This window comes from Phodopus roborovskii, unplaced genomic scaffold (genome assembly GCF_943737965.1).
Source record: "Phodopus roborovskii unplaced genomic scaffold, PHOROB, whole genome shotgun sequence".
In the NCBI taxonomy this organism is placed as follows: domain Eukaryota; kingdom Metazoa; phylum Chordata; class Mammalia; order Rodentia; family Cricetidae; genus Phodopus; species Phodopus roborovskii.
In genome coordinates, this window is record NW_026126418.1 from 43524823 (window position 1) to 43542170 (window position 17348).

A 17348-nucleotide genomic window follows, 5' to 3' on the forward strand; every position below is an offset into this window, starting at 1 on the left:
CAGCACTCCATCCCTTCCTTAACCTTCATGCCACCTCATCCAGTTCCAGGAAGAGTTACAAGAGCCACCTCACAGTTTGTCTCATACATCACAGTCTACCGGCCCTGCCTCCTGGTCTAACATTCCTACCTGCTGCTGAGTGGCACCTGGGGGAGACAATATGACATATTAGAAGTCTTGGACTAAATTCCAGGGGGTCTGCTTAGGAGAGAGAGAGGGCATGTATAGCATACTGCCCGTCTCCATTCTTAAGGCTAACCTGAACTTCTAAGACTTGGGACAATTCCTGAGCTAAGTGAATAACACCAACCATGACTGTTTCCTTAGAATGACCCACAAAATGCCTGTAAACATTGGCTTTTTCAACTGTGAAAGGAATGTTTTAAAATTTTACCTCCTATGATTAAGGTGATATTAAGTCTATGTGTCAATTTTAGGAATATCCAACAATTGGTCAACTCATTGATAAACTGGTACAAAACAATGTGCTGCTGATCTTTGCTGTGACCCAAGAACAAGTCCACTTGTATGAGGTAAGGATTGGAGAAACCCCTCCAAGGATATTTATGCATCATGAAACTCTAAGGTTAACTTTGTGACTCACACTTGGAAGGGCTGTTGGATAATCATTAACACATACCAAGTAAACTGAGTGGCCAAGCTCGCTCCTTCGCAGCTTAGATTTTAGATAACAAGCAGGAAGGACCAGCAGAAAGCAGGGGGCAGACATGGTAGAACGATTAAGAAAAGAAAAGAGAGTTGGAAATTAACAAAAGCAGGTGAGAAGAGAGGACTGATGAATGTAGGTGGGTCACTTACTGGCACTAAAATAAGCATTTCCTCTGACAAGCAGTTAAGAGAGAACAGGGACATTAATAGTGTGAGGGCACTGGCTAAATAATTGCAAACACAGAAAGACTCAAGCAGAGATGCAACTCAAGCTTTTGAGAAGCAGAAAGTGAAAAGAAAAATAGTTCTTAATTTGGGCCAAAAAATAATCCTTCCACCCCCAGTTGTAGTTTGTTTGCAGTTCATGTGTTTGGAAGGAGGCACCAGTGTGGAAAGGGGAAATCTTTCATTAGATTGCTCACGATGCTTTGCAAACCACCATGTAAACTGTAGTGCCTGTGCAAATTTAAGATTTCTGTGGTCTCTTTACCACCCAAGCAAAGCAAAATGTCAAAATGCTGGGAACTGAGATAACAGCAAGTGGCCTCCTCAAAATATGTAGTTTCATAGAAAATCCTGGAGTGCAGAAAAATGCAGACATTGTGTTTTCTATGAGAAAGCGTCAAATACCCCTAAGCTCAGACTCTGATTTCCCAATTCCTTTTGAAAGGGCCTCTCTTCACATGCTTGGTGACTTTGCAGGGCATACTCTGAGTTTTTTCCCAGAAGGCTTTGATTAAATGTACTTGATACTCAGAATGGTGCAGCCCACGAACTTGCATCAAATTCTATGGAAAGGATCCAGGAGAAGATGTTATCTCACATTTTTAATGAGAGGAGGGTATTGTACTCCAGGTGAGGGTGCCTTCTGCTGCAAACTAAGGAAGTCCATTGCAATCAAGCTCCACCCTCGAGAGTTTTGTTTCTCGGGTCATCTGATCTAGACATTTTCTTAAGGCTGCCTCATATGTGATACTGGTTTCCACTGGTTTTAAGTAGTAGAGTTGCAGTAAAAATATATTTTTAAATACCCTTAGCACAATAGTGAGTCTACCCTGCCTTTGATCTGAAGGCTAAAGTGAGAGGACCCCAGGGGTCACAGCACCGCCTCCCCAGCAGGGCTGGGAGCTGCTCAGAACTTGCCTGCAGAAGGGAGCCTGGGGAACAAGATTGATGATCATGAACATAGGCCCCATAATTCATGTTGGTAATAGTCTTTAAGACCCATGGCCTGTTTAGACGCCTCCCCCAAGCCACCATTAAGAAGACAGAGGAGGATGAAAAATAACTATGTGCTGAAACAGAATCTGTTGCATTCAAGTTAGCTTTTGCACGTGGCTCTCCTATTGCAAAAGAAATGATCATTCCCAAGGAAAACACCAGTTATAGCCTGCCTCAAATACAACAGCAGGACATTTATTTTGTCTGCCTACTAATCTCATTATGAGGAGAATTTATGTTCTGTCATGAACTGTGGTCTCTGCCATCCAGGCGCCACTAAATTCAAAGGGACATTTTCAGGGAGCCACAACCCAGCAGCCAGGTCAGCAGCCTGCTCTGACTGGTGTCTCATTGCTCCATTTTCCCTCTGATGGCCCATCATGCCATGCACAGTAGGGGGCCACGAGGCAGTTTGGTCTAAAGATAATGACAGCCACATGTATTTCCTGAAGGCTTCACATAGCTCGAAAATGCTGTTTCTTGGTGTTTTTGTTTGTTCATTTTGTTTTGACTTTCAAACCCTGTTTCTCTGTGTAGCTTTGAAGCCTGTCCTGTTACTGCCTGGGTAGACCAGGCTGGCCTCAAACTCACAGAGATCCACCTGCCTCTGCCTCCAGAGTTCTGGGAGTAAGGGCCTGTGCCATCACCACCTGGCATGATCTCACTTTATTGGTAATGAAAACAGAAAATAGACCAATAATGGCCTGTGTTGCTTTTCCATTTAAAACTCTTGGAACATACCTTGTGTGTGCTGGCAACAGGATGTGTGCAGTAGCTGTGAAATAAAGAACAAAAGCACCAAAGAATTGTTGAAATATAAGCCAGCAGTGGAATAAATTAAATAGCCAATGGTGAGATCTAATGGAAATTGAAGAAGGTAAACTGTTTGCCTGAGTTATACAATAAGGACAGTTCTGTATCTGCACAGCCTGCAGGGGATGGATGCGGTTCAATGGTGGTTCTGTCTTGCAGCAAGTAAGATTTATGTTGCCCACTCATGGAATTCAGGAAAAATGAGTGTTGTTTCAGGCAGCTGGGTAGGATGCTCTGGATTGCCCAGGTGTTGGGGTCTGCTACCCATGGTTGTAAGGATCTGAACAAACAGTGGAAGGGACTCAGTAAGCAGTTCTCTTTCCATCCAGTATGACTGCAGTGTGCACCCCAGACTCCAGCAAACAGACAATTAGGACCAAACTGATTATTAGGAATAGCTTCTTGTCTGTCCAATTATAGGGTCCAAAGAAAATGATGGATAATCGGCTGAGCACTAGGTAGTATATTACATCCTAGTACTAAATACCATTTAAAGTCAAGATTTGATTACCTAAGCAAAAAAAAAAAAAAAAGAAGAAGTTTACACTCTTAAAGTCCAACTGTCTGATTTGAGATATCCTTCCTTCCTAGTGAGACGCTGAGATAAAAACAATTAAATCAGTATTTTTACCATACTATCAAATCACATTATTCATCACCTCATGTTATTTGGAAGGCTTTACACTATAGGTTTCCTGTATGTCTACAGCGGGCTGGAAGGATATGATGTGTGGAAAGCTAGTGCTGATTGTGTGATGCTAAGATAACCCGTTTGCAGCAGACATATCCAGGTCAATTACTGTCTACAGCCACTCTAACCGGTGTCCTGAGGTTACTAGGACAGAGTAACATAATGTAAAGCATGAGCACAGAGGCAGATAGGTTCTTACCTTTTCCCTTAGAGATGAGAAGCTCTCAGCTAGTAGATCTTTAAAGGGTGTCTCACATATGCTCCTGTTTAGGTCAAGGCTCAGGGAAGTTGTTAAATGAATATAAAAATACAATTTAAAATTTCTTTCTAAAATTGGGCTAGATGCTCTAAGTGAGAAATGCATATGAAGATTGTGGATGTCAGGGCCTCTGACCATCTACAGGATGTTCTGCTGCCTAAGCTGCCCCTGTCTCCTGCCAGATGGCACCAGGGAGGAAGGCAGAGCCATGCTGTCTGTTTTGGGACAGACCTGCTGGAGAAATTCCACAGCTTCCTTTCCCACTGGGCGAGTGCTCATTCACTGGCACACATCAGATCACAGGCAAGTCTGAAGAGCAGCAGTAACAGGCTGCAGGCCTGGTCGTGCCTTTGCTCAGTTCATGGAAATCACACCCTGTCCGTAAGTTTCCACATTTCAGCAATCAGTAACCCCCATTTTCTTTCTTCCCTTCTCCCTTTGACTATTCACTATAGCAAGAGAGGACAGGAGATAAGGCAAACTAGAAGGAGATAAAATGAAAATTGGACTTCCTTGTTATTCGTTAGTTGGTTCAGTTGTTTTGTTTCCTAATATACTTGGTGGAAAAGGTCAGAACAATTGCAGTTCAGTGGGAATCCCTTGGTCTCTCTGGCCTCAGTATTTATAAAATAAAAAGACTAGGCTTACTGACCTCCATTTTTAACAGTTGATGACAAATGCTGGAGCTGGCCACAAATTCTGATGATCCCAATACAATTTTGTTTTGTTAGCAAGGTTCACTAGCTGTACTTTGGCTGATTTTAGAGCCTACTCTAAGAAGTCATTCCCTATCCTCTCAATCTCATGCTATAATTGGGTATTCCAAACTTGGGATTTTAATGCAAATAAAATTGTCTGGGGTAAAAGGCAATTTCACGATTATGTGACATCGCCATGGAGTTAATAAATTGCTCTCGATTCAAGTGTAATCGGGAAGACTTGATTTCTCCTTAATTGATGGTTCCTGGGAACAAAGCCTGAGGAGAGCCAGCTGCCTACACTTTCCTCATTAACTGAAACTTCCCTCAGAGAGGGAGGATTTGGAAATAAAACTCATGTCCGAAGATTACTGGGCATTTATTGAATAAAGCTAACTAGTAAATCCCAGCTATGCCCAACCATCAGTAGTCACTGTTAGCTAACTCTTAGGACTTTTCTCTTAAAGAAACCAAAGGCTTGTACTCCAGAACATTAACATAGAAGAAAAGACATGGGTCTGAAATAGAGCCTTCATGAGATCCCCTGCGAGGTCTTCCCATAGAGGAGATTTTGTCACTACACAGTCTAAATGTTTGAAGATTAGCGTAACACCTAGGATGTCTAGTGTATCACTTGACAAGGATGCCACTACTACATAATCACACATCCATCCATCCATTCATTCATTCATTCATTCATTCATCAAATATCTCTTGAGCACCTCCTAGGAACCAGGCCAGAGTTTATGACCATAAGAATATGGTACAGTGTCTGCCTCAAGAAATCTCACACATCACTAATAAATTTGTAAATCAATTATTAACCTAAAAAATAAGATGAGAACTTTGTAGAGACCCAGGGGAGAGGAGACAGAAAAAGATGGAGAGACTGGTAGAATTTTGCTAGTGAGTTCAGATGTTTTCTGTCAATTAGTGGTTTTGATCTATTCATCACTTCTGTTAGAAGAGGTAGCAGATTAGTTGACAATCATGAGATTGGTTTCAATGCCAACAATAGCACACTATAATACCTCCTAGCCTTTTACCTTCTGGGGGTGAGAACTGAGGCCTGGAGATGTTTTTGGACTGCCATCTAAACCCCATCTAGAAGCTCTGGTTCCAATAAAGAGACAAATGGGGATGGGGGTGTACAAGGCTATAGATCCATTCTTGACACGATTTAAGCATACAGAAAAGCAGTGTATACAGTGAACAGTGGACTACCCACTGTAAGTTTCCCCCAATCTAGTAATGTCACCATACTGGCTCATTTCGAAGAAGGAAAACATCTTATGCAATTGCACACTGACTAACACCCCATCTCTATTCTCCCTCTTCCTTTCTGTGAGGCGAGCAGGATCCTGAACTCAGTGTCCATCATTCTTATACTTGTTTTTGTGCTCCAAAAATATAGGGCCATCCATAACTGATTCTGTACTCATGACGTGCCAGCACATTTCATTATGTATGTTCAATTTCTACCACTTTCTTTTTTACCTGATTGAAGAACTGAACTCAATAACCTACAAGATTTAACAGCCAAAGATTGATCTTGGGGAAAGAGGAATTAATTCTAATGGCCTGGGGGGAGGGGAGTAGTTTTGTTATAGTTTCATGTTGTGGTAAAATACACGTATGGTATAAACTTTAGCATTTTAATCCATTTTTCAGTGCATAGTTCTGTGGCATTGAGCACATTGACCTTGCTGTGCTCCATAGTCTGGGTCTGAGGCTAACCCCGGGAGATGCCTGGAGTGTCAGTTGACCCCATCCTCATTTTTCTGTCACTGAGTACTGAGTCATATGCAACTGTGCAGTGAATGTTGTCGCTGTGCCCATCCCTACACTTTTATTCTCCATCACCCATCCACACATCTCTAAGTGAGGCCCCTGGGTCACAAGGAAGTGACATTGTTGTGGTACCTAGTTTGTCCAAGTTACTATTGTATTGGAAACTCTCCTGTCAGCAATGCAGTATGAAAGTGTGGAGAAACAAAACGAAACAAAACAAAGCTACTCTTTTTTCTAACTATAAAATTAATGCAACATTTGCACCAAAGGGAGGGAGGCAGCGAAGTGATGGAAAGCTGGAAGAAAAACTAAGGATCACTCATAAACCAATCCTTCAGATTCAGCTAACCACTGCTGACACTTTAGAATAAGTCCTCCTTCCCCTTCCTTTGCATATATTTGCATATTTTAACATAGTCACTACCGTACTGTACATATTAAGCATGTTCACATTTTTAAAATGAGTTTATATGTTTATAGTCTTAGAAAAGCTTAAGAATTAAATTGTCTGTAGTTATACATTAATCACTTTTATTAACAAGAATAACATTAGATGGAAATCAAGGTTATCCTATAATATTCTAAGCCTAAGGATTTTCATAGTTATAGGCTTTCTGCTGTAAAATAAAAACAAACTGAGTCACACCTGGTGGCACAGGCCTGTTATCCTATTCAGTTAGAGGCAGCAGCAGGAGGGTCACAAGTTCAAGGCCAGTCTCAGCAACTTTGAAGAGCATGCCTCAAAATAAAAATAAAAAGAGGGCCCCATGGTAGAACACTTGCTAGTATCATTCAGCCCCTGAGTTCAGTGCTCAGTATTTCTGAAAGTAAAACAAAATAAAATATTTGTTCCCTCTTACCATTAATCCCAAAACTGTGTAGGTAAGTCATTTCCCCTTGAGACTTACTTTTTCACATATTCACATGCTATGTGCTTGTTTTTGTTTTTGCATAGGCTATATTTTAACTTTCATAAACCCAACTCAATGTTTTTAGTATCTATTTTCACATCACTAACCATGTCCCTTGGCTGAGAACTCCACTATCTGTGGACACAAGTAGCAATGTGCCTTTCTCTGGGTGTTCTCATGGCTGTCCTGGCTACTGTGTGTGCCACTGTTGGGATAGGTACATCCCAATGGTTCACTCAGGGTGCTCGCCTGACTTGATGACCATATGAAGTAGTCTAACTGGTCTAACTGTAACTGTTTTCCCACTTGGAACTGGCTTCTAAACACTCACTAATGCATCCACCCAAGGGAGTAAGTTAAACTGATGGCCCACTGGACATAAAGCTTGGGAATAGTATATATATATTTTAATTTCATATACAGTTATCAGAAGGAACTTTAAATGTACTGCAAAGTGCTTAATAATAATTCTAACAGTTGAATATTTTGTTGCCCCTGCAATATTGAATCTTCAGAAAGTAAACAGGAAAAAATTTTTTTCAAAAAGCATCTGTTGAATTTGAATAGTTTGGGCATATCGTATTCATTATTTCAGGGGCTAAACACTTATTTTAGAAGATTGACAGAGTTTTGCCCATAAAATATAGAATGTCTAGTTAAAATTAGATTTCAAATAAACAACAAATATTTCTTTTAGTAAAAACATGTCCCATGCATTACTGATGCTACTCAGAAAGAATTGTTTGTTGTTCTAATGAGACTCGAGTATAGCTTGTGTGTTAGTTGCTTTCATATCACTGTGAAGACAATTCCTGAGAAAACAGGTTTCAGAAAGACAGAGTTATTTGGTAGGGAAAGCATGAATGAGTCCCATGTAGTAGGAGCATTTGGAAATAGTATTTACATCATAGAGGACCAGGAAGCAAGATAAGGCAGAAACTATAAGCTGGCTACAACCTTCAGAGGCCCCTCCCTAGTGCCTTATTTCAGGCAGCCAGCCCCTCCATCCATTCTGACCCTCCCACCTGACCCCCTCCAATATTTCCTAAAAGTTCCACATACCCTGCCAAATGGTACCAACAACCATGGAAAAAAAAGTTCAAAGCATGAGTCTGTAGGAGACATCTAAGTTTCAAGCTATAAAAACTCAGCATGCTCTATTTTCTCTGGGAGCCTAATTACTAAGAGTCAGATGGTCACCTAAGCCTTGAGAGTCATGGGCATACAACTCTACCATACTATAGGAAGATCCATGGGCTTCTGTTATTACAAAAATAGATGATAGGCTGTGGTGGTTTGAATGGGTATGGCCCCCATAGACTCTCATGTGTTTGAATGCTTGGCCCATAGGGAGTGGCACTATTAGGAGGTATGACCTTGTTGGAGTAGGTGTGGTCTTGTTAGAGGAAGTGTGTCACTGTGGAGGTATAGTTTGAGGTCTCATACGTGCCCAAGCCCCAAGCAGTGTGACAGTTCACTCCCTGTTGCCTGTGGATCAAGATGTAGAACTCTCAGCGCCTTCTCCAGCACCATGTCTGCCTGCATGTTATCTGGCTTCCTGCCATGACCATAATGAACTAAACCTCTGAAACTGTAAACCAGTCCCAGTAAATGTTTTCTTTTGTAAGAGTTGCCATGGTCATGGTGTCTCTTCACAGCAATAGAAACCCTAAGGCACAGGTCAATAATTGACCATAGGTCATAGTTTGATTTTTCACACACTCAAGTTTTTGTTTGCTTTATAATTACCAAGAACAGATCTAGACATTGGAGGAATAGAGAATAAAATGCAGGTTCTGTAACCATGGGTGTAGTCTATTGAAGGAAAGGAGACAATACTACTACTACTACTATCACTACTACTACTAATACTACTAACAACAACAACAACAACTCATGAATGAATAAATAGCCAAGAGTGACTTTTAAATATGCTGATGAAGGAGGAATAGTGTTCAGCAATGAAGAATAATTAAAGGCACAGACTGAGATGGGAGGGCTCCATCCATGAGGTGTTGAGACAGCAATGAGAAGGTTGAGAAGGCATGGAGAGGAGGCATGTGCAAAGGCCCTGGGGCAGTAAACAGCTCATACTCAGGATACACGAGAAACATAATAAAAATGTTCAAAAGCCAGTTGGCTTGGAGTGACTGAAGTGAAGCAGGGAGAGATTGAGAGGCGCTGGAAGCAGGTTCGTGAATACCATCTTTTGGCAAAACAGAGATGTCATAAGAGTATGTCAGGCTGAATACTCCCTATGACTTATACATATAAGTCTTAAAGATGTAATGCCCTTATTTTCCAAGTCACAGACTATTCTTTACCCATGGGTCTCAGTCACTGGTGCCTATAAGAATTGCCTAGGAAAAATTTAAAAAGCAAATGCAATGCCCAGGCCATATGCTAATCCGATTAAATTGACACCTCTGGACACAGACACTGCAGTTGGCGACTTTTCATTTCCTCTGTCTAAACATCCGTTCTGCACCTTATGAACATGTATGTCTCCTATGTCCACACCTAGCGTGTCTGACAAGTTCCAAAGAGATGCTGCTGCTGTGAACCATCTACAACACTTGACCTGTAGGGGCTCCTGGCTCTGCCAGTCTTTACACACCTTCTGCTTGCTACCTTCTTGTTCGTTCCCTGCCCAACCTTCCTTCCAGTCACCCTTCAAAGATTGATTGCCTGCCCATTGGTTTGCAGAGCACACAGGCTGTCATGGAAGCCCATTTCCCTTTCCATTTTAAAAGGGCTTTCTAAAGCTTAGGGACCCAGGATGTGCCTTCTGTAGCCAAAGTATGCCCCCTGCCTCTGAAAGCAGGCCACTAATCTCATTAAGAGAAGCTATGAAGTGTCCTCCAAAACAAATACTCCACACAGCCCCTTTGTTCTCAGACTCTCCCTTCCGGATGCCTGTTGGTCTCCTAACCGTTTGTATCATGCTCCACTGTTTCTTCCTTATCACGGTGGCTGCTCCCCAATACTTGTTCTGCTGTGTGCTGTGGCTTCAGGCTGACAAGATAATTACATTCTGGGCAGACTGGGAGAGAGACAGGTAGTGCTCAAAAGTTCCAAAGCTGACTACCTAGTCATTGCTGGTACAGACTTCAAGATCAAGCACCTGATCTAATTAGCACACTCCCATCCTGCCTGCCTCCAGAATGCTGACATTGGAAAGCCTGAAGGCAAGGCAGATATCATGCAACCCCGAGGAAGACAGTCATGCCACCCTTTCGCCAGAAACAATTACATGTTCTTCTTGGAATCTTGGGTGTCCTAGTAGCAGAATAGTGTGTGTGTGTGTGTGTGTGTGTGTGTGTGTGTGTGTGTGTGTGTGTCTGTGTGTCTGTGTGTGAGCATGTGCGTGTGTGTAAACTTTTGCACAATACTGGGAGTCCTGCATGTTCTGATAATGAACATGAGAACCAGAGAAATAAAACCCACAAGAATGAAAGACCCCTGGAGAGGGACCCTTCCAGTGGTTGCCTTCAGAACCATTTACATCAGCTGTCCCAGGCCCCAGCTCAGGAAGAACCATGCTTTTCCACAGAAGCAAGGCTTTACTGGAAAAAGAGCTGTTTTTCTTTGACTAGAGACATAACAGAGTTCTGGTCTCCTAGGAACCACCCCACCCCACCCCACCCTTTCATTCCTTCCTACATTTCTTCTAAGATACACCCTTTGAGTTTGAGATGACCGCAGTCCTTTTCTGCTTGCATTAGGTAGGGAAGGGCTCTAAAATCACTGAGATCTTAACTTTCTAATGAGATATTCCTATTCATTTGCTGCTGGCATTTGTACCCATCCCTCCCATGACAGCCTAACAGAAGGTAGGAACATTGGCCGAGAGCCACAGTCTGCTTCTACCATGTAGTCCACGGTGTCTGGGCAAGGTACTGCCTGCCCAGTTCAACTAAGGGTGTAAGGCAAAAGGGAACAGAAGGACCACAGCTCTGTGTTCTGAATCATGTCCCCCAGAAGCCTATGTCAGAGATGGAACTCCCCTTACCACAGACTTACTTGGAAGTTGGCTCATTGGGGGCACAATTAGTTACCATATGTCACACATAGACTCTTACTCTACCATGAAGACTGTCCGTTTATGAAGAAGAAACAGAAGAACCAACTGTTTACTGTGTATAGTTGCCACACCATTTTACCTTCCCACCAGGAATGAATGAGAGTCCCATTGCTCCCCGGGGTGTGGAGTCCACACTGTCATGAGCATTTGATGTCAGTGTCACAGGCTTCATTTCTTTAGTGGGAGTGCAATGGTATCTCACTGTGGTTTATCTCACCGTGGTTTCATTTGTATTTCCCTGATGGCATGACACGGAGTGGATTTTCAGGTGCTTCGTTACTGTCTGCATCTCTTCCCTGGTGGGGTATCTGGGCAGGCCTTTAACCCCTTTTAGAACAAGATTGTTTTCTTGTTGAGTTTTAAGAGGTCCTTGTACTCATAAGTAACAAGCCTTTGTATGATGTGTCCTCTGAAAGTGTTCTCCTTCAGTCTGTGGTTTGTCTTCTCATTCTTTCAAATTGTCTTTCACACATGGGGATTGTCTTCATTACATTGATTAGCTCATCAATTTTTTGGTATTGTAGAGGCCCAAAGTCAAGGCCTCTAGATTGTCTCCTATAATGTCTTTTATGAGATATGTTTTTTTTTTTCATCTTTCGAGTAGGTTGGTAACCCATTAGGAGTTAAATTTTATGGAAGGTGTAATATGTATACATGTCTAGATTCTTTGTGTGTGCGTGGGCAGGAGGTTGTGGGTGTACAGTTGTCCCAGTACCATTTGCTAAGAAGACTATTTTTGCTTCGTTTAATGTTCTTGCTCTTTGGGAAAGATTCATTGATTTTATTTACGTCAGCTGGTTTCTGGGCTTTCTATTCTGTTTCATTGATCTATTTGTCGAAACCATCCTTTTTGAGTTCTGCAGCTTTTTAGTAAGTCTTGAATTTAGCTTCCTCTCTCAATTTTAGTTGGCTGTTCGGGGCCCTTTTTCCTCTTCTTACAGACTTTCGCATCCATGTATTGAGAGCTACAAAATAACTTGTTTGTACTTTGATGGGGATTACATCAGATCTATAGATAGAATTCTTCCTCTAAAGTCTTATTTATCACTCTTCTCATTGGGTAGTGATTTTTGTGTTCTACTTAGGACCTTACTTTTAACCCCAAACCCATAAGGATTGTGGTGGTTTAAGTGAGAAGGTCTCCATAGACTCATGCATTTGAATACTTGGTCCCAGTTGGTGGCACTATTTAAGGGGGCTTAGGAGATCCTTTAGCCCTGCTAAAGGAAGCATGCCTCAGGAGGGGAAGGGGCTTTGAGAGCTTAAGGCTTTGCCCTACCATCTGTTTATTCTCATTCGTCTGCTTGAAGATGTGAGTTCTCAGCTGCAGCTTCATTGTCATGCCTGCCTGCCTGCTGCCCTGCCTCCCTGCCATGATGATGATGAACTCCTATGTCTCTAGCACCTTACGCCCAAATGAACCCTTCCTTCCACAGCTGAAGAAAAAGTAACTGATACAAATATCTCTCTTCTAGATTCTATAACAACTCGAAGTTGTTACACTTTTGAAGGGCACAGTCATGATTGACAGCACTACAAGGGAATTATAATTGACCTCAAAGTTATCATGGTAGTTATACTTGCTTACTTTTAAATAACCGTTGAACTGTATACTAATTGTGTATATGCTATATATATCTATTATAGAGAGAAAGATATGGTTTGGGGATAATGCTAATAGGAAAAAGTAAGTAAAAATAGGTAAGGAAGTAAGAAAAAAATCTTTGTGAGATTTGATGAGATTAAATATGAGCCAACACTCTGGTAAATACATTTCAGTTAACTATATTTAACAAGTATATTTTAAGATCAGAAACACTGAAATAGGCTATAAATGCAATGCTAAATAAACAATGCTGAGATGAAAATGGTGCTGAGCATAAGATAAAGTCATAGTGTGGGTGACACCCTAGGGAGTCTGCTTAGAAAAGACTGAACAAAGGCAGAGCCCAAAGGGATGCAAGCAGTGGCTGTTCTAAGCACTGTGTTTTGTAAATTGTCTATGAAAGCTTCCAGTTGACATGTGGAGGGTTGACTTCTGATTTCCACCATCTAACAATAGACATGAGCAGTGTGGTTAACTAGAAAATGATCACCAGTGAGCTCAGAGGTGTTAGAGATCCGGGCTAGAAGCCAGAGCTATGCAGAGATGTAGCTTTCTGTCTTGGAAAAAAAAAAATAAAAATAAAAGGATCCAGGCTTGAGTCAGGGCAAAAAAAAAATAATCAAGATGACCAGAAATAGGACAGTCAATGTAAACACCCACCTAAAAGTCAGGGGTGCTCCTGAGAGGTCAACAGGAAGTGGACCAGAGTAAGAATGGGCATCCTGCTACCTGCTAGCTGTCCCTAATAGGACAGAGTGCTAAGAGCCCTCCCAGAGCACAGGAATGCTTACCAAGGTGCTCAGAGTCTGTCAGAGGGGAAAGCCACCGGATATCAGTCCACAGGTGACATGGGTGTGATTATACATTCCTCTGCTCTTAGCCAAATGGGTGTGACAGCCAGGCATTAAACACCACTGAAGAGGAGGTCAGAGTGTGTTCATTCAGGCACTGTCCTCTGATGCCTGACTGCAGAATGACCCCTTCCCCTTGCAAACACACACTGTTAAACAACCAGTCACTTTTTTTTTTTTTTTTAAGAGATGGAAATAAGTAAGAAAACTCAGATGATCCAAAAGCTCAAGCAAACTCAGGAACTCCTGGGAGGTATAGCAGGGGGGTCCAAGAGAATCTGTAATTAGGATAATCCTCAGGAGGGTAATGGAGAGTGGGACTTTGCATTGCTAATCAGCTCATGTGCCATCATGTTTACGACCTTCACTGCTGCTAATGCCAGGAGTCAGCGTCATCTGTCTGAGTCATAGGGCTGTCATTCATCAGCATGCAAAAAAGCTGTGCTTTTTCTAACTTTAAACATGTTTAATCACAACAATTTATAACACCACTTTAAGATTTTAATGAAGGAAAGGCATTTGATACACACTTACAGTAAAGATTTAAAGTATAATTTTTCACAGTGTTAGACCACTAAGCCAAGTTGTCATGTTTTTGGTTAATTATTTGAAATAGTTTTGGAGGAAAAATCAGCATTCAAAAATTAATTAATAGTTTTCCTCTGTATAATTGTCGGTGTCATCACTGGCTACTGCTACTGGCTGCCAGCTCCTTTGTACCCTGGCTCTAGTGGCAATCAGCAAGAGTGATTAACGTTAACCACTTGTCCTAATAGCCAAATGCCAAATGTCATACCACATGCAGGATCGTAATTAGGCATTAGGAAGCGGATGGAATCAGCATCATTAGTCAAGAATTAACCCCAAATTTGGAGCCACTTGAACTGGTGCTTGCAAAATTACAACAGCTCATCCTTGGGGATACTAAGATGTCCTTCAAGAGTGGCAGTTCCATGCCCAGCTAAGAGCCTTGAAATTCCTTTTCAAAAGGATCTAAACCTTTCTTTGTCAGGAACAAAGGTTTCCACAGCTTTCTCTTCTAGGACCAGGCAAATTTACACACATTCTGGTTCCTCTTGAGTAGAATTCAAGCTCTTTAGGTATTTGCTGTTAACCACAGCCTCATGCTTCATGGCCCTTTGTGACATGTGTTTATTTGAAGAGGTGAGTCAGCCAAGCAGGGCCTTCCTCTGTTTTCACAAACTCCCCTTTACTCTGGGAAATGGAAGAGGCCTTTGCCAATGTGAAGTGATTGGAAGGAGTGCCACCTGCCTTTGCTGCCCTCGGCCCCTTTAATATTATGATAGAGCACCAGAGTGGCCACAGATGACACATTTGAGAATTCAGATTCTAGCAACTTTGAACATGAATCCCCGGAGTAAGTGGAATGTTACAAAATCCACACTCAAAACCGAAACCCACTGTTTCCATAACCAGAGGTGGAAGTCAGGACAGACACTTAAACAGGGGAGGAACCTGGAGGCAGGAGCAGAGACCATGGAGGAATGCTGCTTACTGGCTTGTTCTTCATGGCTTGCTCAGCCTGCTTTCTAATAGAACCCAGGCCCACCACCCACAATGAACTGGGCCCTGGACCATCAATTACCGATTAAGAAAATGACCAGTCTTATGGAGGTATCACCTTAACTAAGGTTCCCTCCTCTGGGTTGACTATAGCTTGCACCAAGCTGACATAAAAACAAGCCAGCACAGACAGGATGCCAGAATTTCCTTGGACCTATAAGAGATGCCCTATATGTGTAACTTGATGCTTATTTATTCTTTTTTTCTATGCAAAATTTTAACTCCATCATCTGATTTTGTAACACAGGAATGTAAAAAACCACAGCTGATAGGGTGTTATCTCTTCTTATAGTCCAGCATCATAAGGCTACCTAACACACACTGAGATTTAGATGAGTAAGTCAGGAAATACATGTCAAGGTGAAACTGAGGACTTAAGGAGAAGGTAGAAAATACTTTACAGTATACACAAGGATTGAAAGTAATACAGCTATGATCCCTCAGAATGAGAATATTGTGTTTTTCTTTCTCTCTCTCTCTCTCTTTTGTTCTTTCCTCCCTTTGCAAGCTATGGCCATCCTAGAGGAGGGAATTTTTTTTTTTAATTAAAAAAATAAAAAGAAGTCTTTTGCCCTCTTTCTATGGGGGTATAAGAAGTCTTGAAACAATAAACATGGGCGGTTCAGTATTCACTGAATGCCCTCCCAACTCAAAAAAAAAAAAAAAAAAAAAAAAAAAGCCTCCATAGGACTGGGCTGTAGGCAAGCCTGTGGGTCATTGGATCATTTTCTTAATTAATGATTGATGAACAAGGGCTCAGCCCATTGTGGGTGGTTCCCACCCCTGGCTGGTGGCCCCTAGGATCTATTAATTTCTCTCCTTAATTTTTGCTTTATTTTGTTTGAAATTGTTTGCTGCATATGTACCAAGCTGTCATGAAACTCACTGTGTAGGCCTTGCTCACCTCAAGTTCACAAAACTCACACCTTGACCTCCCCAGGGTTACAAAATCCCAGGTGTTTTCTACCAAGCTTGACTTCTCCATGGATTATGGAAGACTTGGATGACTGTAGAATTGTAGCTAAGATGGAAAGTAAAACTTCATTTCTATAAAAAAGAAATAGTGCCAATGCCTTCTTGGAAGTCTCTGTCTAAGAAAATAGGGACGGACAACCCGTGTGTCAGAAAACTTCCTGTCTGGGTTATGGAGATAGCTCAGTCAGTAAAGGGCTGGTTCTGCAAGCATGAGAACCTGGATTCGTATCCCCAGAGCCCACAAACAAACAAACCCACAAGGGTTATGAGCTGCTGCACATACCTGTAATTCCAGCACTAAGAAGGCAAAAGCAGAGGATCCCTGCAGCTTGCTAGCTAGCCAGCATAGCCAAATTGCCAAGCTCAAGATCCAGTGACAGAACCTGTCTCAAAAAATCAAGTGAAAAGGATTAGGGAGATGGCTCATCAAGATGGGGGTCCAGAGTCTCAGAATCCACAGAAAAGTTGGGTAGACATTAAAAGCTTGCTTTCAATCCTAGCAGAGGGAAGAAATTGTTGAATCACACTGGGTTTCCTAATTAGCCAAATGACAACCTCTGAGTTCAGTGAGAGAGCTTGACTCTGTATAAGGTGGATAGTGATTGAGAAAGATTCCTAATATCAATCCCAAGCCTCCACACACACAATCACATACATCCCCTACAGACACATGCAAACCTGCATAAAAAAACTCAGATTGAGAACAATAGAGGAAGGCATTCAACACTGACCTGTACATACGTACACACACACACACACACACACACACACACACACACACACACACACTTTTCATTTGAAAATAAAGCTTTACAACATAAAACTTCAAGGAGAACAGTTCACTGGCTAGAAAACTTACTCCTAGCCAATGCCACATCTCCTGGCCACACTCCATGCTTAGACTGTTGATAAACCCATAATGAAAATCCTCCCCAGGTGGAAAAGACATCTCAGGACAGTCAATGTAAATAGAGAATGCACACTGCTTAGGATTGGTTCTAAGCAACTGTGATGCAGGAAGGAATAAACCCAATCAACTCTAGGATTAATCTAACTCCCGTTAGGGTTGCTCATTACAGGTAGAAGTGAAGAATTAATAGCTAGCATGCAAGAGTTCACTCCCTTTCTCTACTAGCTGATTGCTCATTAAGAGCTCTAGACCTGATGATCTGAAACACCCTGATTTCTTCTTTTC

The 17348-nt window shown here is 41.9% G+C and overlaps 1 protein-coding gene across 4 annotated transcripts in view; it reads left to right on the forward strand.

Annotated features, from left to right (window-relative positions):
• Itgb6 (integrin subunit beta 6) overlaps positions 1 to 17348 on the forward strand; it is a 120955-nt gene that overhangs the window by 67663 nt on the left and 35944 nt on the right. For all 4 annotated transcript variants that reach the window (XM_051184600.1, XM_051184597.1, XM_051184599.1 and 1 more), the window contains one exon: positions 438 to 533. In XM_051184600.1, coding sequence (XP_051040557.1) covers positions 438 to 533 — 96 coding nt within the window. The remainder of the gene's footprint in view (positions 1 to 437; positions 534 to 17348) is intronic.